This window comes from Crocuta crocuta, unplaced genomic scaffold (genome assembly GCF_008692635.1).
Source record: "Crocuta crocuta isolate KB4526 unplaced genomic scaffold, BGI_CrCroc_1.0 scaffold152, whole genome shotgun sequence".
Taxonomy (NCBI): domain Eukaryota; kingdom Metazoa; phylum Chordata; class Mammalia; order Carnivora; family Hyaenidae; genus Crocuta; species Crocuta crocuta.
The window spans coordinates 4,339,789-4,366,305 of NW_027528798.1; the positions used below are offsets into that span (position 1 = coordinate 4,339,789).

The 26,517-nt window shown below is 52.9% G+C and overlaps 3 protein-coding genes across 10 annotated transcripts in view; 1 reads left to right on the forward strand and 2 right to left on the reverse strand.

Moving 5' to 3' along the window:
• Window positions 1-9,556, forward strand: part of LRRC36 (leucine rich repeat containing 36) — a 59,595-nt gene extending 50,039 nt beyond the window's left edge. The window contains exons 14-15 of one of the 2 annotated variants that reach the window (XM_077755585.1): window positions 426-592; window positions 9,493-9,556. In XM_077755585.1, the coding sequence (XP_077611711.1) occupies window positions 426-592; window positions 9,493-9,500 (175 nt within the window). In that variant the 3' untranslated portion in view covers window positions 9,501-9,556. Of the gene's footprint in view, window positions 1-425; window positions 766-9,492 lie in introns of those variants that run through there. The other variant, XM_077755584.1, reaches the window with a different exon arrangement.
• TPPP3 (tubulin polymerization promoting protein family member 3) lies at window positions 5,983-9,616 on the reverse strand. 2 transcript variants are annotated; one of them, XM_077755593.1, is made up of 4 exons: window positions 9,530-9,616; window positions 6,915-7,108; window positions 6,646-6,799; window positions 5,983-6,526 (listed from the first exon to the last, which is right to left on the reverse strand). In XM_077755593.1, the coding sequence occupies exons 2-4, from the start codon at window positions 7,100-7,102 to the stop codon at window positions 6,338-6,340; spliced, it is 531 nt and encodes a 176-aa protein (XP_077611719.1). In that variant the 5' UTR covers window positions 7,103-7,108; window positions 9,530-9,616; the 3' UTR covers window positions 5,983-6,337. The 2 variants fall into 2 exon arrangements, with proteins under 2 accessions (XP_077611719.1, XP_077611720.1); XM_077755594.1 differs by lacking the exon at window positions 9,530-9,616 and adding an exon at window positions 7,202-7,312.
• Window positions 9,617-10,556: 940 nt separating this feature from the next.
• Window positions 10,557-26,517, reverse strand: part of ZDHHC1 (zDHHC palmitoyltransferase 1) — a 30,625-nt gene continuing 14,664 nt past the window's right edge. For 2 of the 6 annotated variants that reach the window (XM_077755589.1, XM_077755588.1), the window contains exons 2-12: window positions 23,980-24,026; window positions 22,362-22,604; window positions 17,824-17,999; window positions 16,143-16,244; window positions 15,615-15,739; window positions 15,359-15,535; window positions 14,995-15,107; window positions 11,690-11,772; window positions 11,354-11,447; window positions 11,145-11,223; window positions 10,557-11,040 (exon numbers count right to left, since the gene is read on the reverse strand). In XM_077755589.1, coding sequence (XP_077611715.1) covers window positions 10,757-11,040; window positions 11,145-11,223; window positions 11,354-11,447; window positions 11,690-11,772; window positions 14,995-15,107; window positions 15,359-15,535; window positions 15,615-15,739; window positions 16,143-16,244; window positions 17,824-17,999; window positions 22,362-22,604; window positions 23,980-23,988 — 1,485 coding nt within the window. In that variant the 5' untranslated portion in view covers window positions 23,989-24,026 and the 3' untranslated portion in view covers window positions 10,557-10,756. Of the gene's footprint in view, window positions 11,041-11,144; window positions 11,224-11,353; window positions 11,448-11,689; window positions 11,773-14,994; window positions 15,108-15,358; window positions 15,536-15,614; window positions 15,740-16,142; window positions 17,475-17,823; window positions 18,000-22,361; window positions 22,605-23,979; window positions 24,027-26,517 lie in introns of those variants that run through there. The other 4 variants (XM_077755591.1, XM_077755587.1, XM_077755590.1 and 1 more) reach the window with 4 other exon arrangements.

The window sequence follows — 26,517 nt, forward strand, 5'->3', positions numbered from 1 at the left end:
ATGGTAATACAGAGCCCAAGAATACAGTCATGACTAGTACCATTAGTTAATTAATATCCTGCAAAGGCAGGATAGATTAGAAGGAGTTAAAGTTAAGATCTGGGGATAGAAATTGGAGGCCTGGTCAGATGCTTCTACTTATCTCATCATGAAAGTGCTTTAGAAAGGATAGAACAATCACTATATAAAATGTGAACTATGTTATTGCTACAGTCGGTCTGGAACATAATCAGACAGAACTGTAATGAAGAAAGAAACTGTCAGCCTGCCTCTAAAATAACCCACTCATAAATCGGTCAGTTCTTTCTATTTAAAGATGTTACTTCATTTTACATTTGTCTTTAGTAAACATTTCAGATCTGAATGGCATCTACTTTGCTTTTATGATTTCATGACTGTCTTCCCTCCCTCCCCCTGTGCTTCAGATCCCTGGTGGTAACTAATGAGTATCTGCTGCAGCAGCTGAATAAAGAGCAAAAAGGTTATTCTGGGAAAGCACTTCTACCTCCTGAGAAGAGTCATCATTTGGGGAGATCGTCACCCTTTGGGAAAAGCACACTGTCTTCCTCCTCACCAGTGGCACATGACACGGGTCAGTATCTAATACAGAGTGTTTCAGACTCTGTTCCAGAGCCTAGTTTATGGAGCTAGCGCTAAACACCTTCTCTGTAGCTTCCCTCTTAGCCCCAGCGGGGCACTTGGTGTCATTGCCACTAGTATGGTGGTATTTACCCACAAGATTAAGAGAAAATCTTATTCTGATTACATTGTATTGGTCCTTTTTATTTCCCTTTTTATCTCCTCCCATCAAGTCTTTCTTTCTTCCTGCCTTCAGAAATAATTGGCACTTAATCCTAAGCATCATATCACATAGAAACATTTGTTTAAAAATGTCTAGGCGCCAGTGCCTCAGTGGCTCAGTCAGTTAAGCATCTGGCTCTTGGTTTTGGCCCAGGTCATGATCTCACTGCTCGTGAGTTCGAGCCCCATGTGAGGCTCCATGTTGATAGTGCAGAGCCTGCTTGGGATTTTCTTTCTTTGCCCCTCCTCTGATTGCTATCTCTCTCAGAATAAATAAATAAACCTAAAAATATATATATAAATATATAAAAATAAATATATATATATATATTTGGCTAAAAATGTCAAAAAGGAAAAAAAATCAGACCTTTTTCTGAGTGTCACTTGAAACTGTGTGGTAGATCATCACTGGCCAGGTGTATTTTGTGTTAGAAGGAATTTCATATAATCTATATTGATTGGCTCATCAGTCATGTTTTGAGTTTCCTCCCACCATAGTGAAAAGGTGACAATGTGTGGTGTCAGCTTAGGAGCAGCCAACAATTTAGTTAAGGAGAAGAGCAAAACTCATGGAGCTCAAAGATTGGTACTGGTATGAAACAGGTCTAAATTTAAGCTTAGGGGCACTTGGGTGGCTCAGTCAATTAACTGTCTGCCTCTCAATTTTGGCTCAGGTTATGATCTCACAGTTTGAGAGTTTGAGCCCTACATCTGGCTCTCTGCTGTCAGTAGAGAGCTTGCTTTGAATCCTCTGTTCCCCTCCCTCTCTGCCCCTTCCCCACTCATGCTCTCCCTCTCAAAAATAAACATTTAAAAATATTTAAATAAATGCATATATACATGCATACATAAATACAAGCCCATAAATGCCCTGGAGAAAGAGGGGGGAGGCAGAGGAAGAAATTCCCACTCTGGAGAATTGGAGAAGGCATCAGTGAGGACTTGTTTGAATGGAAGCTTGAAAAATAAGTACCATGGCAACAGAGGGGGCATGCAGAGTCCCCCAGGCCAAGAATGCAGGGTAAAAGAGTCTGGAGACCCCAGAGGGATTGAAGGGCAGGGAAGATGTGGGTCATGATGTTAGGAGAATATATAAACCTGTCCTAGTCTAGGAGGTGTAGTGTCAGGAAATGTCCTCTAAAGAAATGATTTTTTTTTAATGTTTATTTATTTCTAGGAGACAGAGAGAGAGACAGTGTGAGCAGGGGAGGGTCAGAGAGAGAGGGAGTCACAGACTGAAACAGGCTCCAGGCTCTGAGCTGGCAGTCAGTACAGAGCCCAACGCGGGGCTCGAACCCATGAACCGTGAGATCATGACCTAAGCGAAAGTCGGACGCTTAACCAACTAAGCCACCCAGGCACCTCAAGAAATGATTTTTTAAAATTTATTTTAAGTAATAAAATAATACCCAACATGGGGCTCTAACTCATGACCCCAAGATCAAGAGTCACACATTCTTCCAACTGAGCCAGCCAGGTGCCCCTAAAGAAATGGTCTTTCAACTGAGACGTGACGAATGAATAGGAGGTAATGGGCAAAGCCTAGGGCCAAGGGCAGAAGCAGTGGAAAGGAACATGGTCCATCAAGGGAACTGAGGGGCTAAGAGGAGATGAGTAGGAGCTAGGCTGTATGACTCCTTGAAGATTTTAGACTGGGAAAGCTAAGGAATGACATTTGTGTTTGAGAAGCTTTCTCTATAAGAGGAATAGATTGAGGACCATGTGGAGTAGGGGAGGACAGAAGAGGAGTTAGAGATAAGAGAGAAGACTGGTGTGGTCTGGAGCAGAGATAAAGCTTCTGAATGTTAGCTTTGGGCTCACTTTACACAGGAGTACCTGTATTTCAGACCCAAGACGCAATCTTTCTTTTAATCCTGTTTAGTTGGGCATTTAAAAATCAAGGGTAGGGGCACCTTGGTGGGAGGGGGGGTGGTGGAGCTCAGTTGGTTAAGCATCTGACTTTAGCTCAGGTCATGATCTCAAGATCTGTGAGTTCAAGCCCTGCATTGGGCTCTGTGCTGACACCTTGGAGCCTGGAGCCTGCTTCAGATTCTGTGTCTCCCTCTCTCTGCTCCTCCCCTGCTCATGCTCTCTCTCTCAAAATTATATAAACATTAAAAAAAAATTTTTTTAATCAACAGTAAAGATAAAGTGGTTCTGCTTCAGGGTCGTCCAGGTAGCTAATGTTGCCAGAGCATGTAAAGGGTGAAGAACTGTCAGCCTCACTCCATGTTGTGCTTCTCTTCATCTCCAGGGTCATGTCAGAGAGACAGGTGGAAAGATTACACACTTATTTGCTCCTCTCACCCAGGTACTCTGCAGGGAAGGCAAGCTATTGCCACAGTAATGAGACATGAAGATCACAACCAAGTTCACACACTTCTGAGTTATAAATAAAATCCACAGATCTCTGAATTTTATGGGGGTTCCCAAAAGGAGCATGTACAGAGGAGCCATAAATTTCTTTGAGCTGCATGCCTTTGTAGGAGCTAGAGTGAGCTCATACTCTCTGGAAATAGTAAGAATAACCTCCTTTCCTACTTTTCTAGGCCTATCTTGGCCCCATTGAGAGGCCTCCAACAAGTCTAAGCCTTGCCGAGGTAGGGTAGCCTCAGCCAGTAGCCCTATAGCCCTGAGTTGTCATATTTCAGGGTCCCAGAACAGTACACAGGCCAACTTACTGGGCAACCCATTGAGGGAAAAATAACGAAATTTTTTCCAACTCCAGCTTTCCCTTTCTTGCCCTATGAACATCTAATAATGCAAGACCCAGAACCTATTCAGCGTGCTTCTAAGGAGGAGCAGACCAAGTCAGTCACCTCTACCCTATTTTCTATTTTCACCGAAAGTGGCTGGCCCTGCCCCTCTCTACAGTTGCTGGCCACTTCTGGGAAAGTCAGCTGTGTTTCTTAATGTCCTTATGTGGCACTTGGTCCAGAAGGCATGGGCAGGAACTGGTAGTCTCAAAGAAAGGGGCAAAGAGTTGTTGCTATGTGGAGCTAAGTGGGCTCAACATGGAGTGGGAAAGGCTCCTGAAACAAGTAGAAAATAAGTGGAGAGGGATTCCTCCCCCTATGCCTGGCACTATTGGGAGAAAGAAGGAAACAGGGTTGGGATGGAAAGTCTGTGTCTAAAAGGAGGGGCAGGGCCAAGCTGACAGGTTGGCTATACATAGAGTTTTAATGGCTCCATCGCACAGAACCTGACCTCTGTTCCTGCCTGGCTTTGCTAACAAGGGTACCCAAAGCTTTCTACTATGAGGAGACTGTGGAAGATGGAAAAGTGATAACTGAAGGGCTGAAGTGGCATTGTTTAGGCTGTCAATGCCACGTACCAGATTCTGCTAGACCCATCAGTCTTTGATGGTCTTCCTGGGTCTGGGCAGGCCTTGATTTCCCTCAGGCTCCGTAACTACTTTCCAAGAAGAAGAGGGGCTTTACTCCTACAAGGTGGAGTTTTGGGGCTCAGCCTGTTCTCTCTCTAGACTGCTCTAAGCCACATTACCAGTCACAGGAGCTGAGCTGCTGCTCCCCTATACATTTGATGGTATTCTCATCTGACCTTAATAGCCTGGACCAATTTGCAATTTAGTTAAATTCTTTTCACTAAAGCCAGAAAGATTTGGGTTTCACTCCTATTGTGCTCACTTAAGTAAGTTCACAATTCAACAAATTCTACAAAGCTGGAGGAATCATTCCTCTTGTTTGCTGGTGGGAGAGGTAAAGCTCTCTGAAACTCCTCCCTGGGCAATGCATAGCAATGTAGTCAACTGAGTCAGGAAGAGCCCACAGCTGTCAGCTGTTAGGCGAGGCTCTGCTGTGGCCAGGTGCTGACCTCCACTTTCTAATTTCCACCTTATCTCCCCAGTGTCCCTACCCCAAACCATAATATTCCTCTCCAACCCCACTCTAAGTAGAGTTGGTCTCAAGGGACTCTGCCTGGGGCAGAAACATCCCAGAACAGCCTGTAGGATGAGGGAATGAACCGTTCTACTGCTTTGCCACCTCATCTGGATCAGAAAAAAAAGGTATTTGTGAGTATCTGTTAAGCCTTTTCTAGAACCCTTGGGAGCTGCCCACTCATGGGCAGGTCCTAAGTCCCATCCAGTCTGCTTGTCATTGGAGAGTTGTCCCCAAAGCCTTGGGCTTGAAAATAGCCTATGGCCTAACAACCAGGGCCTCACTGAGGAAAAAATGTTGATCTGGAAACTTCCAGGAGTCCTCAAGGACCAGATATTTCCTCTCCCTCCTCCTAACATGGGATGTTGAACAAATGGGAGGGAATCAGCAAGAAGCCCCTTCAGTGTTGGACATCCTGCGCATATGCCAAAGGCTGGTGTTGGGTGCCAGACTCTATGGCCATCAAGCCCCATTTTTGGAAATCAGTGTTGGGGCCTGCTGTGTTAAAACCTGGCCTGGGAGGCAAAAGGCATGTTTGTTTGTTTGTTTGTTTTTAATTTATTTCTGAGAGAGAGACAGCATGAGCAGGGGAGGGTCAGAGAGGGAGACACAGAATCTGAAGCAGGCTCCAGGCCCGGAGCTGGCCGTCAGCCAGAGCCCGACGCGGGGCTCAAACCCACGAACCATCAGATCATGACCTGAGCTGAAGTCAAACGCTTAACTGACTGAGCCACCCAGGTGCCCCAAGAGGCATGGTTCTTGGCAGAATCCCCCTTACTCTCTGGGCCTCAGTTTCCTCAGCTATAAAATTATGGAGTTGGACTATTCACTCTTGAAGGTTCTTACTGTTGCATTATCTGATATTCTGAGCTGGACCCCAGAATGACTCACCTTGGTAGCCCCATCAAACTGTGGAGCTGTCAGCAGGCTTAGACTTGAGGCCTGGCACTGGACTCTGCCCAGCACCCTGCCCAAGGCCTAGTCTGCTGTCTCATTCTTCTCTCTTGGAGAGGCTAAAACTGAGCTCTAATTTCAGGACAGCAAGTTGTGATGCTAGGATTGTGGGTCAGGGCTGAGGTGAAAGGCCTTAGATTTCCCTAAAAAGCATCCTCAGGTAGTCTGCGTCTGTGCTAATGGAAGGGACCTGGTGTGTGTTTTTTTCTGGGCAGGGCTGCCAGTGGAAAGATCAGCAGTGTGTGACCTGCAAGCGGGTGGTAACACTGAGAGGTCAATGGGGTGTAAATGTCTTTATCCCCATTACCATATACCTGACCAGGTCATATTGGTACAAAACGTATCTTTATTGAGGTCTGGGTAAGAATTAGGCACTTGGCCAGAGCAACAGCTTAAATATGAGGCAAGCACGCAGGGGTTAGCCATGCCCAGGGCTAGGTTGGGGCAGTGAGGCTACAGGCACAGACCCTCCCCAGACAGCCGGAAGTCAGGGAGGGAAGGGGAAGGGGATGCAGAGCAGTCTGGGTCAGAGGCCTGGTGGGCTAGCCCTTGGGGCTGGGCAGGAAGCGCTGGGTGGTGGCAGGTCCAGCAGGGAAGGGACAAGGCTCTCTTGCTCCCCCTGCCCTTTAGGCCCAGGCCTGAGCCTATGCTGGAGGCAGCCATGCTGGCAGCCTTCCCAGGCTTCACTTCTTCACCTTCGCATCATAGGTGCCTGCGTTCTTGTAGGCACTCACATAGCCACTGTCATCCAGGATGTCCTGACGCCCAGCAATGCCCTTGCCCTTGCCGCTCTCGTCGAAGCGCTCCTTGTGGGAGCCTGTGTACTTGCTGGTGTCAGTCAGCCGTTCCACAGCACCTCCTGTCTTTGCTTTCTGTTTGGACAGAGTTGTTCCCCCAGGGGCACCTGGGGTTAGGAATCCCGGCCCCCCACCCCCAGCTGTGATTCCCCATATCCCCCTCAATGGCCACCTGAGACCAGCAGGGTACTTACAGTGACGCCCACATTTGCTGGTTCCTTGCCTGCCACCAGCTGGCAGATGGCATCGAAGGCTTCCTCCTTACTCTTCCCCTTGAATCGCTTTGTTGCCAGCTCTTCTAGAGCCTTCTTGAACTCCTCATAGTTGATAACACGAGCAGACTTTCCCCTGCAAGGTTTGTGGACACCATGAGTTTTCCCCCTTCTCTATGTCTTCCCTGGTTCCAGCCCCCCATTTCCCCACCTTCTGGGAACATCAGAAGCAAAGACTGCCTCGGGCTCACTTGACTTTGGAGAAGATGATGTCGACGTCGGTCCCTGTCACGGCCTTTCCGTCAGCCACCTTGCAGTCCTTGCACAGCTTGGCCCAGTTCTTGCCATTCATCTCTTGCCCACTGGCCTTGGGGTCACCATGGATGGCAAACTTGCGGAAGCTTTCCTCCAGCCCAGCCACATCTGTGCTTGCTGCCATGCTACCCTGTAGGGGGGACCCACCTCAGTCACCTTCCAGCCAAGCTGCCCCTCCTCTCCCCAAAGCGGAGAACATCACTGCCTCTACCTCAAAACCTACCAAGGTCTGAGTTATGGGCACTTATGCCACATACCCTCAGAGCTGGAGATGGAGTTGCCTGGGGAGAGGGGCCAGCACTCAGTGTGTCCCTGGGCCTCAGAGCCCCAAGGAGAAGCCCTGAGAGGAAAGGTCCTGTCACTTAATGCCAGCCCTGGCTTAGAATGGCATTCAGAAGATGAAATCATGATGCCCACACGAGGCTGGGAACAGAGTGGCACTGTCCCGAAAGACTGTGAGGGCAGCAGCTGGGGCCACGGCTTTGTCTGACCCTGGCACAAGGCCTGCTTGGGTGGAAGTGAGGGTGGCAGAGCAGCCCCCCTCCCCCCTGGAGTTCCATGCCAAGTTAGGTCAGGGCCAAGCCAGGCTGCTGGTTGGGCAGGTATTTAGTGAGAACAGGGTCTCTGTCAGGGTCATGAGGACCCAGAAAGACCCAGTCCAGGTTGAGAAGGGAGCCAGATCATGAGCAGGGGTGCATGCCCTAGGCAAGGGTGCAGCTAGCCCAGCCAAGACCTTGTTACTATTTGCTGTTAAACAAAAACATGAGGGGAGCGGGAGTTTGGGGCTGGCCTGGCCACAGTTTGTGAAGCCTGGAGACAGTTGCTAAGGGAGGGTAGTGCTGCTTGGAGAATGTTGCTAAGGGTAGGATAGTGTCAGGGCGGCTCGGGGAGAAGCTCCCAGTGTTGCTGGGCTGGGCTGGGCTGGGCTAGGGAACAAGGGCCCACGGGTGGGGCACAGCAGCACTCCCAGCGCCTGGGGCACAACCGTGGCCTCCTGGTCCCTTGCCATCCATTTGGGGCTGTAACCTCCCAGCATGTAGAGTTTAAGAAGAGCAGGTGGGGTTGTAGAGTTATGAGCCTCCAGAGGCATATTGGCAATTACAACTATGGCCTTGGTCCTGTAATCCTCACTCCTACACCCTATAGTGAAGCACACTTCCCCAGTGTGTAACCTTCATTCTTGCATGGAAGCCCCTGGCCACACCCTGAGCACTGTCACACCAGTCCACACTCCCACAGCTGAGTGCACTTAGCCTTGGCTCTCCACATTCTCGGCCTTATTCCCCCGACCACACCCTTAACCAGTGCTGGGACTGAGGCCCCAGACCATTTCCTCAGCACCCACCTCCACACAGACACTAACAGCCCTGTAGAGAGACCCACCAGTATTACTCTCAGCCCTGCAATAAAGTGTTCTCCTACACCCCCACAGCCCCCCCTGCAGCCCCCTGACCACACCTACAGCCCTGCACTGCAGCTGTGACATGTGACACAGCCCATACTGAGGCCTCTTTGACCGCACCTTCAGCCCTCCACTGCAGCTGCCCCCATCCACGCACCCCCCAGCCCTGGGATTAAGACCCCCTATCCACATACCCACAGCCCTTACTGAGCCCCCTAAGCAGAGCTTCACAACTCACCCCCTCTCCATACACCTGTAGCCTCTGACCACATCCTTACATCCACCCTTGTCCACACAGCCACAGCCTTCTGGTCTCATGCTCAACCCTGCCCTGAAACCCCACAGTGTCCAAACCCACAGACTTGCATTTCCAGACTCCCAGGTTCTATACTGAGACACCCCATGTTGAGATTCCCCAAACATATCCCAAACCTCCACTGCAGCCTCCTGAACACACCCTCAGTCATGTCCTCAGCACACATCATCTACCTCTGCCTTTTATCCTAAGGCCTCCAGTGACCACAGCCTGGGCTCCTCCAGAACTACACCCCCTTCCATTTACCACTGGCCTAAACACTGAAAGCCCTCTCCCAGTGACCATCCTCACCATCCCTAAGTTGCAATTTCTGGGAATCCACCGTCCCTACATTGTCGTGACAATCCCAGTCACAGTCCACACAGCGCTCTTCCTCCCTCTGTCTGCACTGCAACCTCCCATTACGTATCCAGAGACCCCACCCAACTGTAAAGTCTGGGGAAGGTTTTGGGGCACCAATGCTTGTCCCAGATGAGTGGCAGGATCCTGCATCCAGTGCTCACTCCTGTTATGGGAAGAAGGATTCTTGGTACTGATCAGGTGGAGCTAGGTCGCAGGCTGCAGTCCCAGGAGTCTACATGTAGGCCAAGGATGGAGCGACCACGCCCAAGAACTGGGGCCACCCGCTGACTCCCACTGGGACAGCTGGAGTCATCAATCAGCAGGGCAAGGAGGTGGGGGAGGACCGCTTGGGGCCCAGGGCAGGGCTGCTCAGCTGGTGTCCTCGGTTAGGTACCATCTGGGGTTGGGACCCCTTCCAGGGCGCTCCCACCCCACCCCCTTCCTTATCGTGCAGGATACTGATTAGAGTGGTCGGCGCTCTAGTCTCTTACCTGCTTCTACCTCGTGGTTGCTCCTACCGTGCTCGTTCGATGGACAGAAAGACCAGAAAGACGCAAGAATGGACCGACAGACGCGGGAGACCAGACGGCTCCGCAGCTCTGCTCCCTGCCGGCTTCAGGGAGGGACTGCAGCCTGGGCGGTTCCGCAGTATTATCCCCTGTTTCTCGGTCTCCATAGAGACGGAGTCCCACCCCTGGGGCTGTCTCAGCGGGAGAATGACCAAGGTCACGCTGGCCACACCCACCGGACCCCGCCCCCTCTGCGCTCCGCGGGGGCGGAGCTGCTGCGATCTCATTATCCCCGCAGCTCGCAGGGCAGCTTCACGGCCTTCACGCCGTTGGAGACCAGCCCTCTGCAGCTCCGGACGTCCTCGGATGACCCCCTAACGGGAAAACAGCTTCATCTGGGGCTTTGCCCAAAGTTCAAAGCAGGCCCCCACCTCCATAGGGAAGATGAAGATTCCCAGAGCGGCAACCGAAGGCCGTTTGGGAACAGGAGCGGGAGCCAGAGTGAAGTGGGGGGAGGGGAAGGGGACGGGCTGAAGAGCGAGAAGGTCCTTAGTCTCAGACGGTCGGGTCTAGAGCTGTCTCAAGGCCATAGCTCTCCAGTTTACGTGTGGCAGCCCCAGGCCACAACTCAAGAGCACTGGGAGCAGGAGGGAACAATGCGCTAATCACGAATGCCCAGGCCCAGAATCCTGGTACACCGACAGCAATCCCAACAGCAGGAAGTTTAAAGACTTATGGGGTCCGCGGACTCCCCTATTCCCACCCCACTCCAGTGTATCGGCCTTGCAGTCTTTTCCCCCCTCCCCTGCCTCCGAATCCCAAAGCCTGCTTTCTCTTTCAAATATAAACCCTATTTTCAAGACAAATAACCTCCTCCAGGCAGCCTTCCAGGATTTNTGACAATCTGGGTGGCTCACCCCACCCTCTTTCCCTCTGCCCCTAGACCGAATGGCAAGGGTTCAGCTCCAGGAGGGCCTGTGGCCCTTGCCATTAAGAAGTATGCACTAAGTCCGCAAAAGCATAAAAAAAAAGTTTATTGGAGCATCATGGCCGGTGGGGGGTTGGGTATTGCTGAATCATGGGAGAAGGGGACCCATCCCGCTGGCCGTAGGGGCCTCTAAAGTGCACTCGGTGCAGCAAGAGTGGGGGTGTTGCATAGAGAGTCGGGCTGGCCGGTCCTCCTCGGCCCTCCTGCCTCTCTCCGCCCTGCTAAGGCAGGCTGGTCTCTGGACCGCCCCGCGCCCCCAGCTCGCCGCTGCTGGGGCTCACGAAAACAGCAGGCGCACGCACCTGCAGCGCCAGCCCCGGCTCTTGGCCCCTGCCCCCAGGGGTGGCCAGAGCTGCGCTGCCCAGGCGTGTCTGCGCCACTGGAATCTCGTCCATGGACTCGGCTGATGCCGAGTGGTAGGCGCCTGCAGGCCCAGCGGCATGCACTGGGCTGGCGCCCGGGGAATCTGATGGTGAGCTGCAGCGGCGACCCGGGCCGCGGGGCCCTGCAGGGATGGAGGAAAAATGTGAAACTTGGGGCTGTGACACTCTCAGGGCCCTACCTTTCCTTCTCTAGGAGCTCAGGATCTGGTCAGAAAGGGGTGCTCACCAGACAACCTGGGCAGCGGCGATTCCGGATCCAAGGTCCCAGAGGTTGGCACCTTATACACACGCCGCTTCCCCTTTTTCTGCAGAGACATGGGGAACCTGAGTGCCCCTTCCCCAAACCCTGCTTCACCCAAAGAAGCAAAGTAGTGGGGCAGGGTAGAGGCTTCTTTCCCATACCCTTCCTTGTGGGCCCAGCACAGTCTCCCTTACCTGGGGTCGGATCCCGGGAGGCAGAGCATGAGTCTCTGGGGAGGAGGGCTGGGGGGGCTCCACTTGGCCTCGGGTGGCAAGGAATTGAGAAAGACTAAGGGGAAGTGGAAGGGTAAGTGCTGGATGCCCATTGTTTCCTCAAATTCCACCCCACTGGATGTTCTGAAATAAGCCACCCTTCCTAGCACCAGAAAGGGGCATTGATTTGTCCAAGGGCATGCCAGGCTGGACCCAGACCTATACTTTGGCCTTGGCCTACCCCTTTTCTCCCACCTCAGATGTCCATGCCATGCCAATGAGAGATGTTCAGGTGGCACGTGCCCAGGTTGCACTCACTTGGCATTCACTGCGGCAGGCCTGGCCTGGCCAGGTGGTTCTGGGCGCACATGACTGAAGGTCCGCATGTAGAACTCCATCTCCTGGGGAAGGTGGGGGTCAGGGAGGCTGCGGGCCAAGTGTGGATCCAAGGCCTTCTGGGTCCTGAGCCCACCCCATCCTGTACACAACACCCCACTTCTCACTGGCCTCTATGGGAGGTCTGACCGCAGAGATCTCTGACTGTCCCCCAGGCTTCTCTCAGCTATGCTGGGAAAACCCCTCTTTAAGCTGAGGCTTAAAACACCCATTTCTGGGGGCGCCTGGGTGGCTTAGTCGGTTAAGCGTCCGACTTTCGCTTAGGTCATGATCTCGCGGTTCGTGGGTTCGAGCCCAGCGTCGGGCTCTGTGCTGACTGCCAGCTCGGAGCCTGGAGCCTGTTTCAGTCTGTGACTCCCTCTCTCTCTCTGACCCTCCCCTACTCATGCTGTCTCTCTCCTAGAAATAAATAAAACATTAAAAAAAAAATTTTTAAAAACACCCATTTCTGGACGTTACCCCATGCCCACCATCTTCCTCACTTCATCTAGTCAAACTCCACCTTCTCCAGGAAGCCCCCAGCCTCACAGGGCCAATGTACCCAGTCTGCTCTGGCCAAAGTGGGTGGTGGGGAAAAGGCTCTCAGAGCAACACTCTCCTGTTTCTTGCTCCTCCCAGGGCTCCAGTCTCTGAACTGATTGTTTCCCTGGCTGGGAGACTGGCCAGCCATTCATACGCTGGGGTGTGCATCCAAGGCTGTGTGCATGACTGGACAGGAGCTGAGTCCTCAGGGTACCAGCTACAATCTTAGCTACCTGGGTAGGGGAGCTAGTGGGACCATGCGAGGTCTCCCCCACCCCAAAAGAAAAGGTAGTAAGAGGAGGGGAAAAAACAGCACCACAGCCCCCATCTGGGACCAGGCTTATCGGCAAGTTCTGAGTCTACTTTAGTCACTAATCCTCACAGTAACACTGGGAGTGGCAGACTGAACCCCTGAAAGTCAGGGGACCTGAAGCCAGGAGGACACAGAAGTGACCTAAGCCTGCCACCGAGCACATAGGACACTCATAAGAACTACAGGTGAGGAGACAAAAGGTAGGAAAAAGCCAACCCTGGTGGGGTGTGGAGGGTATAAGGCAGAGCCAGGACAATGCCCTGCCCCCACCAGTCAGGGGGGCACCCAGACAGCTGTCGCCTGCTCAGCAGTTGTTTCCATGGAGACCCAGGCGTCCTGACTAATGCAGAGATGACACTGTAACAGCAACGCGTCTCTAAAACAAGCCTATGTTTGGGGGCAACGGCTCCAGAGTGGGGCCCCTCCCGCATTCCTGCTCAGGGTGGGGGTGGGGAGGCTGCCTTCAGGGCCCTGGAAGATCTGGGGGACAGAGCCCAGCGGGCTATGGGCTGGCTGCACAGATGCAGAAACTGAAGCCCAGAGTAAAACTCATGCCCAACCAATGCCCAGACTAGCCCTTTGGAAAGTAGCATGGGGGCTCCAGCCTGAGTAGAGCAGCACTGGGAAAGAAGGGGTCAGAGGCCAGGCATGAGAACTAGAACCTCAAGGTAATGACTGGGACCTCACGGTAATCTGGCCTCCACGTCTTTTCTCTTCCCCAGTATGGAGTCGGCACCCCTCCAGGGCCCAACAAAGAGGGGCAAAGCATTCCCTGGTGCCCCTGGGCTCCAGAAGTGGGGCAGAGTGGGAGGAACAGCAGTTAGAGGATGGTCCCAGAAGCCTGAGGGGCTAGGGCAGGACAGGGGCCAGGCCCTAGCCAGCTGGGGAAGTTTGAGAGTTTACCAGGTGTCCTCATTCAAACCCTCTTCCCTTCATCACAGCTGTCCCTAGGATCCTCTCTCAAAGAGCTTCAAAATATGTACATTCCTCAAACTGAGTGTTGACGGAGGGAGGTGGGTAGGGGGTGGGCTAAATGGGTGATGGGTATTAGGAGGGCACTTGTTATGATGAGCGAGCACCGGGTGTTATATGTAAGTGATTAAATTCTACTCCTGAAACCAGTATTACACTATATGTTAACTAACTAGAATTTAAATAAAAATTTGACCAAAAAGAAAGTGCACATTCCTGAATAGTAAATGGCACTTCTCAGCCTTAGCACTCTCCTTGTGCAATGGGACAAACACATCCCTCCTCCTCCTGGGGAGGCCTCCCTCAGGTCACATGCAGATATTAATGTCCTTGCTGGCACACCTGACTCCAGAGCCTAGGCAAGCAGTGACTACAGGGCAGGGGCCTAGGGCCCTCTAGTCCAAGCATCCTAGGGCCAGCCCTGCCTCAATGGGTACTATGGAGCTTGAGGAAGTCTCTTGCCTACCTCTCTGAGCTTCAGTCCCCTCTGTCATGTGGGGATGGAGAAGATGCCCACTCTGAGGATGGCTGCCACTGCACTTACATGGGTTCAGTGTCAGGCACCAGTGTGTGTACATAGTGGTGTGGCGGGGAGTCGCCACCAAAAGTCTACACTCCCCCTAGGCCTCACAGGCCCCATCTCTGGCAATGAGACAGGAGAGGCGGGGTCCCAAGCCTTCTCCCAACCCGCCCACCAACCTGTGTTTGTGTCTAGTTGCCATGAGGACTTGGGATCCAGAACTCAGCTTTCCCAGCAAGGCTTGCCTGGGCCCCCTGCCTTCCCAGTCCCTGGGGGCTCCGAGAACTGGACCACCCCTACCCCCAGCTGCTGACCTCAGGAAGCCATGGGGCGTGGGAATGGGGATAGGCTGGTCAGTAGCTGGGCTGGAGGGTTCCTGCTTCAGAGTGTAGGGACTTTAACTCTTCTCAGATCCAGCTTTAGGCTCTTCTGCAACATGGTTGCAGTTACATTCCCTGTCTCATGGGCTCTTTTAAGGATTAAAGAGGGTAATGGGTATAAGGACTCAGGGTCACGGGTAGAGAGAACTGATGGCTCCATCCTGGTGACCCAGTCGCTGGTCCATCTCTCTCTCTCTTCTGCAGCCCCAACCTGCCTGCTTCAAGGCTCCCACACCCCATGTCATCCAGCACATGCTTGGAGCCCAGACAGGCATGTACATCGGGTTGGGAAAACACGGGACTCCCTCTGGCTGTGCCCACGTTTGAGCAAGCGGACACGTGTTTAGTATAGGCTTGGCCTTGCCCCTCTTGCCTCCAGCTGCTCCCCTACTCCAACTGTGATTCCAGGCCTGCTTCCCTTTGCCCTGTCTCATCATTGCTGCTTGCTGCACAGCCCACCACCCCTCCCACACCCAGGCCCCATCTCCCATCCCCTCAGCCCTCTGGGCCACTTCTATACCTGAATGGGTCGCATCTTGGGGGGACATGACTCGAGCTCCCTGTGGGCCCCCTTTGCCTCCTGTGGCAGGCGATGCTGCACGATGTACTCATAGGTGGTGAGCTTGTGCCACACTGAGGGGGTGAGGAGAGGGCTCAGTGCAGGGGAAAGGGGATCCTAGAGTTCAGAAAGTAAGGAAGGGTACCCAGCCCCAGGCTGAAACTACTGTCCCCATATACACTAATCCATTAAGTGAGACCAGGCCACCATGGAAAGCCAATACTGAAAAAGGAGCATGGCTGCAGGGTACCTCCCTGCAGCCTAGGGACCCCTATCTGCTGCAAGGCAGGTGTAGGTGTATGTGAGTGGGGGGTGGGGGACTTACTGAGATAAATGTGGAAGCAGAGCAGGTGACCAAGCAGGGCTGTGGAAAGCAGGCCCAGAAGGATGAGTAGGGCAGCCAGGGCCAGGATGGCAGGAGCCTGGGTCTCCACAGGGGCAGCGGGCAGGAACACGAACCACACATCTGTGTGATTCTTCAGGACTGCAAGGCACAGGCAGACTGCTCATCCGGGCTGTGACCAATGACTAGAACAGGCCCAGGGTTGGAGGGTGGGAATGGGCCTGCAGCTGGGACTGACCTTCAAAATGGCGATTGGTGCGCAGCCGCATGGGGTTGACAAAGAACTCCACAAAGACATAAGTGGCCACCAGCACGAGGAGCAGGACACCCAGTAAAGCAGATGCCACACTGTGTAGAAAGAGCCTGGGCCCAGCCGTGGGCAGCTGTCAGCACCCAGGTGCTCCAGCTGGATAAGGGCCCAGAACTCAGGAGGGCCCCTGGTTGGGAGGGGAGCCAGGCCTCTGACCCCACAGCCCCAACTCCTCACAAAGTCAATGACAGGGCAAAGATCAGTTTGGGCGGCCACCCCCGCAGGCTTCCCACCATTCTCTGGACCCACAGGAGGAAGCCCCCAAACCTACCCTCAGCAGCCCCAGGCGGCAGCCATCAGATGCATCACCCTCAGACCAACACAGTAATGCACACCAGCGCACAGGTCCACCAAGCACCCACTCCTGCCCCACCTCATATGCAGGCTCAGGATTCCTGACTCACATTCGGACCCGTGCATCCGCAGGCACCCTTGAGGCCCGTGCCGCGCTCTCACCTGTAGTTCCTCTCGCCCACGCAGTTGTTGAGCCACTTGCAGTGGTGGTCGAAACCGCACACGCACTTGTTGCAGGCGCTGCAGTGCTTGGAGCGAGCGCTCCTGCGGGAGGGAGTGGAGGGGCACAAGGCGGTCGGCTTGCGTTTCCCGCGCTTCGCCTCCAGCCTGGCTGGGGCAACGGAGTCGGCGGCGGCCGAAGGACCGGAACGCCGGGCCAGGCGCGCGTTACCCACACGACACTCTGCCAGAACCTGGAAGCGCTGACGGGGAGCGCGCACGCCCTCTGGTGGCACTACGAAGCAGAGCCCCCACAGGCGGTCTGGCTTCTGAAGAGCCAAAGGACCCAGAGGCGGGATAGGGGGTTGGGAGGCATTACACTTTCCCACTATGGGATTGCGCACCTGCGTGACGGCGGTATGAAACGGAAACGGGGCTTCCTTTCCAAGCAAGGACCCTGCACCAAGCCGGGACATGATGCAGCTGTGGGACCAGGGAGCAGAAGAGAGCAAGGCTGCTGGGTCCAGGGCCTGCATTGCTTTTCTGACATCTCCATTTTTTGAGTCCCTATTTCCCTGCCAGTCTGTGGGGATTTTACTGGCATTCTTCTAGAAAACCTCAGTCTGTCTAGGCTAACCCAAAGGGGGACAAAGGAAGAGAAGCAAGCTGACATCTGGGTGAACAGCAGTTTGCTGCAGGGGGTCAGAGGAGGTGAGGCCACATTAGGAATGCAAGCCCAAAGGGGTGTGTGAGAGTGAGCTGCAACCCCTTCCCCAGAAGAGAACAGAGTGGGCAGCCATTGCCACAGCATCCACTTAAGAACAATGTGCTGACTGGTGCCTAGTGAAGGAAAGGATGATCAGACACCAAACTCCTCAGTGCATTAATGCCATCGGCTCTTTCTTTGTCCTGTGGACATATCCCCTTCAGCAGGCTGCTGGATGTTAAAATTAGAAATGTAGAGCTAGCCTTGGACCATTCGCCCATTCCCAAACCCTGCCTGAGGCTGGACACTTCAGGAGGGGAGGGAGGGACCTAGGGAGGCAGTCAGGAACAGCCAAGGGGATATGGTCTCTGCAAATTCTGACTGCCCTTCCCACTAGCAGTGTGATCTGGAGTAAGTCACTTGGCCTCTCTGGGCTTCAGATTCCTCATGGGTAACTGAGGACAGATAACAGAAGCCAGGTAGGCTGGGTTGTGAATCTGGCTCTGCTACCCAATAGCCATATGACCTCAGGCATAGGTCGTGTGGGAGCCTTGGGTTCTTCCCCTTCTGTGAGGTGAGAGAGATGCTGCCCACCCTGCAGGGTTACTCATAAGCACTTAGCACATAATAAGTCCTCAGGCATTAGTTCCCCTCGCCGCCCCTATCTGGGAAAACTTGTGAGAGATAGGGGTAGGAGGGTCACTGGCAGAGTCAGTCAGTAGAAAAGTCTGTGGCAGTGCCAAACGTCTCCTTCTGTAACTGCTGGAAATGCCATTCCTCATCTTCTGTTTCCAATCTCCTCCTTCACCCAATTCTCTGTCACTCTGTCAAGATTCTTGACTGTGTAAAACACGAGGGTTCTGAGGCATCAGGATAACTATAAAGCCCTGGGCATGCCTCTCTCTGCCTTCAATGTCCACTGGCAGTCCCGGGGGCACAATCACCACCCCCACACACCCTCAGTCCACACTCACTCACACATCTACGTCGCACAAGTTGCAATGCAAGTCTTCAATGACATGTGCGTGTTGGCTGCGGTTGAAAATGGGCAGGGGCCCTGCATAGCTCTTGTCCCGCACATTGGCATCTGCTGGATCGATGGAGACAGCAGTCAGGTGAACCACAAGGTGGCCGGCAAAGATGGCGCCCATGCACTGGCCCAGAAGGTTAAAGACTCACTGCACACTTTGCTGGCTGGAAGCCCCGCTTCCCCACTTTCCAGGGCCAGGTAACAGCTCTCCACCTCCACGTGACTCCCTCGTGCAGAGACTCTCTGCCTGTGCCACTTCTTACCTCCAGCCCCACAAGAGTTTCCCTGTCAGACCTCTTCAGCATACCCATGCCCCAGATGGAAGAGAGGAATCACAAGGCACTGCCTACTGTCGCTGAGTGGCCCAATGGCCTCACTGCTCCAGTCCCGGCACAGGCCATAGGCTGATTTGACCTTGGTATCTGATCTGGTTTCAGATTCTAAATGGTGAAGTGAGACTGAAAGAGATTATCCTCTAAGGTCCAAGGACCCAGAATATAAGTTCTAAGTTTGTTTCTCTTGCCTTCATAGGAAGTCAGATATGAGAGACAGCCATCCTTTGTCATCAGCTGGGCCAGATGGAGAATCACTTGTAGACAGGGTCTCATATACCCACCACCTCCCTGACTAACATAGTCAGAGCCTGGCCACGGGCAGCCTGGCTAATTCCTGGAGCTGAAATACAGATCATCCGGGACCTATCTGCTCAGTGATCAGAACAAATGCAGGGAGTGAGTATGCTGCCAACTTGCTGCAAAGTCTAAATTTGTGAAAATTCCCCAATAGATTCCAGGCAGCCATCCGCCCTCCCTCCCTCCACCCGTCCTCTTGCTGACTAGGCCGTCATCAGATCCCTCCATCATTCCTCCTCCATAAATCAGCTGCCTGTCCTCCTTCATCCTTCTTCCTCCTCTTCCCAGTGGCCAAACTTCCCGCGTGAGCCAGGCTCCGCCCTCATGTGCTAGACCACAGCTGACCACGGTGCCATAGCCCACGAAGGCCATCAGCCCTGGCTATAGGTCGGGCCTTTGCTTCTTCCCTGGGTTATTCCATAGTCTCCTGACTCTGTTCCTCCTGCCGGGGTGCCCTTGAGCCCAAAGTGAGCACTGAAAAGCTTAAATAAAGCCTTGTCTGCTTCAGTTGTTACACTGGTTCTCAATGGCTCTCAAGTTAAAGTTCACTGTTCAGTTCAGTGCCAAGGCTTCTCTTGCTCCTGTCACACCTGTCTGATGTCACCAACCACTACCCCTCACCATTTCAGCCTCTCTTCAGACACCCTGAATGTGGGCAAACACTTGATTTTCCATCTGCTCCAACACTTCTCCCACCCCAGCCCCCGGGTTCATTCATTTGACTGTTGACTCAGGTCTTTCTCTGCGCCAAACCCTGAGGGCAATGGCAGGAGCAAGACAGACTTGGTCCCTCGCCCCAAGGAGCTTACAGTCTGATGGGGAACACATATGTTAATCAAATAATGGGTTGATTACAATGAAAGAAGTTCATGGGACTGTGTGAATTTACAACTGGGTAACCTCATCTAGTCTGAAGGGATCCAGGAAGCTGCCCTGAGGAAGTATCATCTCAGCTGAGACATGGAGAGGAACAGCTAATAGGCACCTGGTAGGTAATGCAGACAGGAGGGGCTTGGCTGGGTACTGGGAGCAAGCAGAGTCCCAGCCAGAGGGATGGCTGATGTGTGGTTCCAGCTCAGCTCATTGCTGCCAAGCTAGAATAAGGGCACATGTCACCATATTCTGGCTTTTCAAAAGGAACTAAAAACCTGGATTTTTATGTGAGGTCTCATTTTTTAAATGTTGACGGGAAATAAATAATTCTTAAAATATACCTACTAAAGGAACATTTAAGACTGTCCATTTTGTGTGTTAATTGTCCCCCAATTGAAAAAGAAAATCGAGTGCCTGGGTGACTCAGTTGGTTGAGCGTGTGACTCTTTATCTTGGGGTCATGAGTTCATGCTGGGCATAGAGCCTACTTAAAAAGAAAAAAAAAAAAAAAAGAAAGAAAAGAAAATCTGTAGACCAAACAGGCCCATGGGCTGCCAGTTCTGGACTTCTGACTTAGCTGGGTGTTGGGGTAGAGAGAGAGTCAAGAGCCTTCCAGCCAGAGACCAGTGGTGTCAGAGTAAATAGTATAAGAGGCTGGGGAGGCGGGCGGAACCCAGAATGTAGAGAGCCCTGAGGATCTTGAACATCATTTCTTAAAGCAGGAAGAAGCCATTATGGGATGTTAAGTTGGAGACCAACTTTATCCGTTTGGACCCTGAAAGGGCACTCTGCTGCAGGAACATAGGTGGACACACATGGATTGGCCCAAGAGTGTGTGGAAACGAAACAGTCATCTAGGTAAGACAGGCAGATGGCAGTGGGGAGGAATGAGGGCAAGCTTGATAGCTATTTAGGAGCTAATGTCAACAGGACTTGACGACTGACTGCATACAGGTGATGAAGGAAAGGGGCAGAGCCAGAGTACCCGGAAAGGTGACCACAGAGGAGGATGGGCATCAGCAGGTGTGCATCTGGGCCCACGGTGGTGTTGGTCTAGACAGCCCTCCTCCTACACCCATAACCTGTCGTATGGCTCCTACCCTCACACCTACCATGTGATGATCTCTAACCTACAAGGCTTTACCCCAGGGGGAGGCTGAGCACCCCAGGGCTGGGGACCTATCTTACTCATCTTTGCAACTGTAGGGCCCAGGCCAGTTCCAGGCCCAAGGTAAGTACTTGGTACATACCATTACCCTACCTCATTCCTCAGGGGCCCTGAGGAAGTTTGCACAAGGAAGGTGGCTTTGATGGAAGGAAACAGAAGCATCCAGGCCTAGAAGTGGGAGTGCCAATCCAGGTGGCTCTGTGATCCTCCACATTGCCCAAAGCAATGAATGTGGAGAGGACAAAACCCTTTCATCGTCCCACTGCCTCAGAGGCAGGTTGCCTAAGCAGCCCTTCTTGTCTCAGTGGGTATCAGCTGTGTGACCTCGGGAAGTCACTTAATCTCTCTGAGCCCCAACTTCTTCATTAGTAAAGTGAGGAGAACACCTTCCTTACAGATTATTATAAGGATTGAATGATCCACATACAGTGCCGGCATGGTCACTGAATGCTAGTTATTCTTGTTTACTGTTTTTTGCTCTGACTATACTCACTGCAACCATGTGGTTATTAATCTGGCTTCCCAGGTACCCTTGGTGGTAGAAGGCCAGATAATCCCGAGTGAGGGGTGTGCCCACTCCAGATCATGGCAGGAGTGTTTCACGAAGCATTCTACTTAAGGGCACTGACTAAGGACTAAGGCCCGTTGGTCCCCTCAGGGGACGTCCAGCGCTCCATTTATAGAGCTGATGACTAGGCCCTGGGTCCCAGTGACCCAGGAAGCGCCCCAGCGATATTGCTGATGTCTGAGGACAACAACCTTCTCTACAGTCCTTCTCTACACATTTGCCCTTGTCACTCACCAGCTGAGGGCTCTGTGGTTTCCCAAGAAAACACACTCACACTTCTGGCTCACCCATTCTGGTGCTCATACACACACGCTTGCTGCTCCTTGTCCTCTGCGAAGCAGGCAGGACTCCTGTCAGACAGCGGAGACCAAGAACTGGAGAGCCAGCCGAAGCTGCTTAGCCTTGTCCAACCCCTGAAGGGTTGAGCTGTGACCAGCCTTAGCTGCTGACTCTTTTCCCCAGAGCTGCCAAGTTCATCTCCGCTAACATCCTTTAGCTCACCCTAGCCCTCCTCCCCCAGGAAGCCCAAGAAATCATTTTCATGAAGAATACACAGCAGGGCACTCTCCTGGGTGCCCTCTGGACAGGCGCACATAGCCACCTGTTGCACCCCAATCTCCCAGCCTTGCGGCCAAGTCCTGGGCTCCTGGGGGTTGTGGCCAACGCTGGGGCAGTCATACCACTAGGCTCACGCAAGTTTGTGTTTGTGACTGTTCCCGTGAGCCTCCAGGGCATCTTCATCCCTCCTCTTGTCAACTCAACCTCGCGCTAAGAGTCTGGTTTACAAAACCGATGAGCTCCTAAACAGTCCTGGGTACAGCATAATTATCTGACTGTACATAAAACCACATTTTAAACATACCAGGAAACTTACTATGTAAAAGAATTCTACCATGACTCTTTTTGAAAAGTGAAAGATTCTTTTGTAAATGGAATAGTTACTCTCTATCCCTTGTCAAGCTCTGGACACAATGAACTTTAAGGCTCTCTTCTGTGATCACTCTTGGGCTACCTCGGTCGACAAGGTTCCCAGCTGGGTGGGCTTTAAATGCTCCAAGGTATGTTAGTCCATCTGCTCACCCCATCAGGCAAAGGGGTCAGACGGGGGTTGGAAACCAGGCAGGGAGGCAGACGGCCTGCCTGCACTCTGTGAGGCTCTGGACCCCAGCTTCAGGCCTCTGACTTGTCCCTCCATCCACCGCCCCAACTCTTCCATGTACTGGTCCCAGACTTTCCCAAGGATACAGCGTAGCCAGCGGGCACCCAGTGGTGAGGCAGGAGGGGAACAAGGACCCCAAAGCCAATCACAGCGAAGAAGAGGTACAGCAGCCAAGCCACAATCTGGAGCGGGTGAGGGGGCCAGCTCCACCCATTCCGGCGGGACCGCTGGCCCTGCAGCTCCAGGGAGGGTCTGCTGGCCTGCGCGGGTGCCGTCCACACACTCTTCTCAGGGGCTGTCTTGTTGGAGGGCTTGTTGCAGACATTCATCTCCAGAGGAAGAAAAAGTAGAGAGAACATTAGCCTAAGAAGGCCGGGGCTGGAGCCCAGAGCCCCATGCGGGGAGCAGGCTGGGATGTGAAGTCATCTCCCAGCTACTCTGCAGAAGAACTGGGGTCCTAGCATGATGAAGGCAGGCCATGGGGGAAGGTGGTAGTGGAGCGCTTCTCAAAGCCCCAGAGCAAGCTCTGGCCCTAGCCCTGGCCAGGACAAGGTAGGAGGGTCGGGGGTTTATTCACGACACGGTGTGGCTGCCTTCCTGTTACTCAAAATGCTCTGTCTCCACAGCCATCAGAGTTAAACTCAGTAAGACATGTTCTCATCTGGTAACAATATCAGGCTGGGGCCAGAGCACTGAGAACACATGCTGATTCTGTTAGTCACCTCTGTCCTGAGGCCCAAATGCAAGTGTCAGAGAGGGCCTCCTTATTCTTCGCTAGGGGAAACAGGGACTAGGGGTGCTCAGAAGGGGGTCTGGCGTCTGCCCCTGGGCCAGCAGTTAATCCCTTTACGAGAGGGGAGGGGAGGGACCTTAAACCATCTCCCCTGTGCCTCAGAAAGGCTGAGACTTCTTGGCTGGCGAGGGGCCAGCATACAAGAGAGAAGGAAGGATCCCTCCTTGCTTCCCACCAGCAGCAGAAATGACCATGTTTCTCTAGGTAACTTCTAGAACAGAGAAGTGGGCTGATGCCCTTTGACTCACTTGAGAGCTCAGGGAAGGCCAGGCTTCCTCCTCCAGAGCCAGACCACCAGGTGGCAGCACTCCCCCACCCCCACCCCACCATTCTTTAGTCTAAGACCTGGCCCAGTGGCCAAAATCACAAGCGAGGCAGGCAGGGTGTGCTGTCATTACAGGAGGAAGAGCCCCACCTCCAGCATCCTCTGGGTCTGAGCCAGGACTGGAGCCTGGGCGGGCGGCGCCACACCTGGAGAGACAGGCCAACTCAGAGCTCCTGGTGGGGTGGCCAGGAGCAGGGGACAAAACCCTGGCAGCTGGACTCTCCTTTCAGGAGCCCATGCCCATGGGCCAAGGAGTCTGACTCTGCCAGAAAGTACAGCAGATCCCCCCTCAGCATATCTGTCCAGAACACCTTCCTCACATCTTGGCCCAACAAAATGTGATTGGCCTTCAGCGCCCACTTTTTAAGTATCACCTAATCCAGGAAGCTTTCTTTCCCTGACGCCTCAAGCAGAGTCAGTGGGCCCTCATGTTCAGTCTTTAATGGGCAAGTCACTTTGCCACTTGGAACCCTGTGTCATCCCCATGTCTGCCCCATTATGCCAATTTCCCCTAAGGGTAGCAACTGTAGTGTGATTCATTTACCCCGGCTCCCCACATGCCCTCCCCCAAGCACCCACAACATACCTTGTACATAGTAAGTGCTCAGTAAATGTTTGCTGACTTGAAATCATCTGAAATAAAAGGAAATGTGGGTGCGGTAAATGTGTGGAATTCTGGTTCACCCAGAGCCATCTGGCCTGCTCTGCCTTGCCTTCAATCTGCACAGCCACCATGCAGAGACACACCTGCTGCCCCAGCTCCCCCTGCCATGGGCTATTATTATCCTGACTGCCGGACATTTGCACTTAGCCACTGCCCTTCATCCCACCCGAAGCAGAGCCTCCTGTAAGCCGAGCCCGCCATATTCATCTCTGAGTAGCCTCATGTCAAAGCTAAATGGAATGACCTTAGTTTTCTCCAAGGGACTCAGCTGGAATCCCTTGGTCATTTGCTTTGTCTTCAAAAAGAAACAACGAAAGGTGAAAAGAGAGCCCCAGCTCTGGAGGAAACAGATTTAGGTTCAAATCCTGGCTCTGCACTTACTAGCTGAGTGGCTTGAGTTTCTTCATCTAAAAAATGGGGGTAGGGATGGCTACCTAGGGCTGTGTATAGATCAGCAACACTGTAAGTAAAGCCCTGACACATAAATGCTTCCTAAATGATAGCTATTATAATTTCCCTTAAAATAGCTCTGTGGATTCTCCCGATCTCTCCAAAGGGAGGCTGCTGCATCTGATATTCTACAAGGTTAATTTCCAAAGTAATGACTTTGGTTGAAGCTGCTTTCTTAAACCAGTGGCCTCAAGGAACATGTTGTCATAAGAGCTCAGCCACTGGATGGTCATTCTAACCATCTCACCTTTGATCAAAGGGACAATGGTAATTAAAAAAAAAAAAGTGGGCACCACTTTATTTTCAATGTCCCCAGAGGTAGCAAATCTGTCCTTGATTTTTGGAAAGTCAAAGGTCATCAGGTGAAGCCCTGTGAATGCAGTTGAGCTGGGTGGTTCTGCTCAGGGGTGAATCCCTGTGGCTTGCACATCCGTTCTCCAGTGACACCATCACCAGGGCAACTACTTTGAAGGGAGCTCACGAACTGGGTTTCCCAAGTTCTACCTTTCCTTTTGTCATCTTCACACCTGTGCAGCCCTACACCTTGAGGAAGTTTTTAAAGAAAGCAGCAGAGGCACATGGCTGACATATCCCCACTGCCCAGAGTGGGCTGACAGTGGTCACAGGCGCCCCCAGTGCTGCTGTCACCCTAATACCTATAGCGGGAGGACTCATCATCTGAGGCCTTGGGGGTGGCTCTGACTCCAAAGCCGGGGACCACTGGCCCAGGGAGGTGCCCCTCATATGAGGGCAGGGGGATGGTGCTGTTGGGTGAGTCCTGTACAGCAATGGCAGCACCCCAGAGCAGACACCCAAGCTGGCCAGGGGACATGCCACCTGCCCTGGAAACCTGGGCCAGCCAGCTCTTAACTGATGACATTTTCTCTTGTGGGGTCAGTGGCTACAAATTCTTCTGGCCCCAAAGGCTTTGATTAAAAGGGCTGGGAGGTAGGAGAGAATCCAAGATGGGGCCTCAGGCAGGGATGGGTTCAAGCACTGTCATCAGACCCAGGAACTTCTCTGGCTATCCGTCCCCTCTCAGCACTTCTCTAGAAGACCAGACTGAAAGATTCATGGCTCTGCTCCCGGACAGCTTGGTCAACCTGTGCATTTACACCTTGGCCCAGTCAGCACTTTTGGGGCCCAGCCCCTGTGTGCACTAAAGACATAAACACAGATGAGACCAGGCTCCTGCCTTCAGGGCCTTGCTTTCTGGGGGCCCAGACAGACATGAGGGCAGTGGGTGAATGAGTCCTACAAGGGTGAGCCATTCAGAGTGACAGAACCCAGGGTGCAGAGAGGGGGGAATCTAGAGAGGGAGATGAGCCCTGAGGAGCTGCAGGGTCAGATCCCAGGGGAGGCCAGGCAAGGAAGTCTGGCTACTACTGAAAAACCCACCACGAGTCACAGGAAGTTTAAAGCAGGGGAATGACATAAAGATGGTGGGCATTTTAGAAAGCTTTCTTCTAGTCCCAGTAGGGAAGAGGACATGAACAAGAGTGGAAAGGTGACACAACATTAGGCTGGCCCAGGGAGGGCAGCACCCAGCAGCCTTGTGCTTTTGGAAGAATCAGTCAGGAGATGGAGGTCAAGCCCACAAGGTCCCCAAAACCACCCAATGCCTCCAGCTGCATCTCTGGTGAGCTGGGAGGTACGTGTGCCTTGGTAAAAGAATCTTCATGTACCTTCTGCTGCCACAGAACAAACCACAGAGTTAAATTGGTGGAGATGGAGAAAAGACCAGAGCAAGGAGGCCCCAAGGAGTGTTAAGGCCGAAGGTCCCCACCTTTTGGTAAAGGTCACCTTGGGTAAGCCAAGGAACCACCTAGCTTCTGAAGTGGGCTAGAGGGGCTGAACAGACCCCTCCCTTGTCCCAATAAGGTAAAGTCATTGCCAAAATGACAATAATCTCTTCCTGTTAACATTCCCTTGATAAAACCCTAAAACAGCATTCTCAAAAGAAAGCTAGGCTACTTTAATTTATATGCCTAATTTAAATGAGGGAAGTCA

What these genes read in the sequence shown, in the direction of transcription:
- TPPP3 (XM_077755593.1), bottom strand. Translation starts at nt 7,102, where the DNA reads ATGGCAGCAAGCACAGATGTGGCTGGGCTGGAGGAAAGCTTCCGCAAG. An exon ending in ATCATCTTCTCCAAAGTCAA is followed by an intron (nt 6,800 to 6,914) that starts GTGAGCCCGAGG and finishes CAAACCTTGCAG; the next exon opens with GGGAAAGTCTGCTCGTGTTA. An exon ending in CAGCAAATGTGGGCGTCACT is followed by an intron (nt 6,527 to 6,645) that starts GTAAGTACCCTG and finishes CTGTCCAAACAG; the next exon opens with AAAGCAAAGACAGGAGGTGC.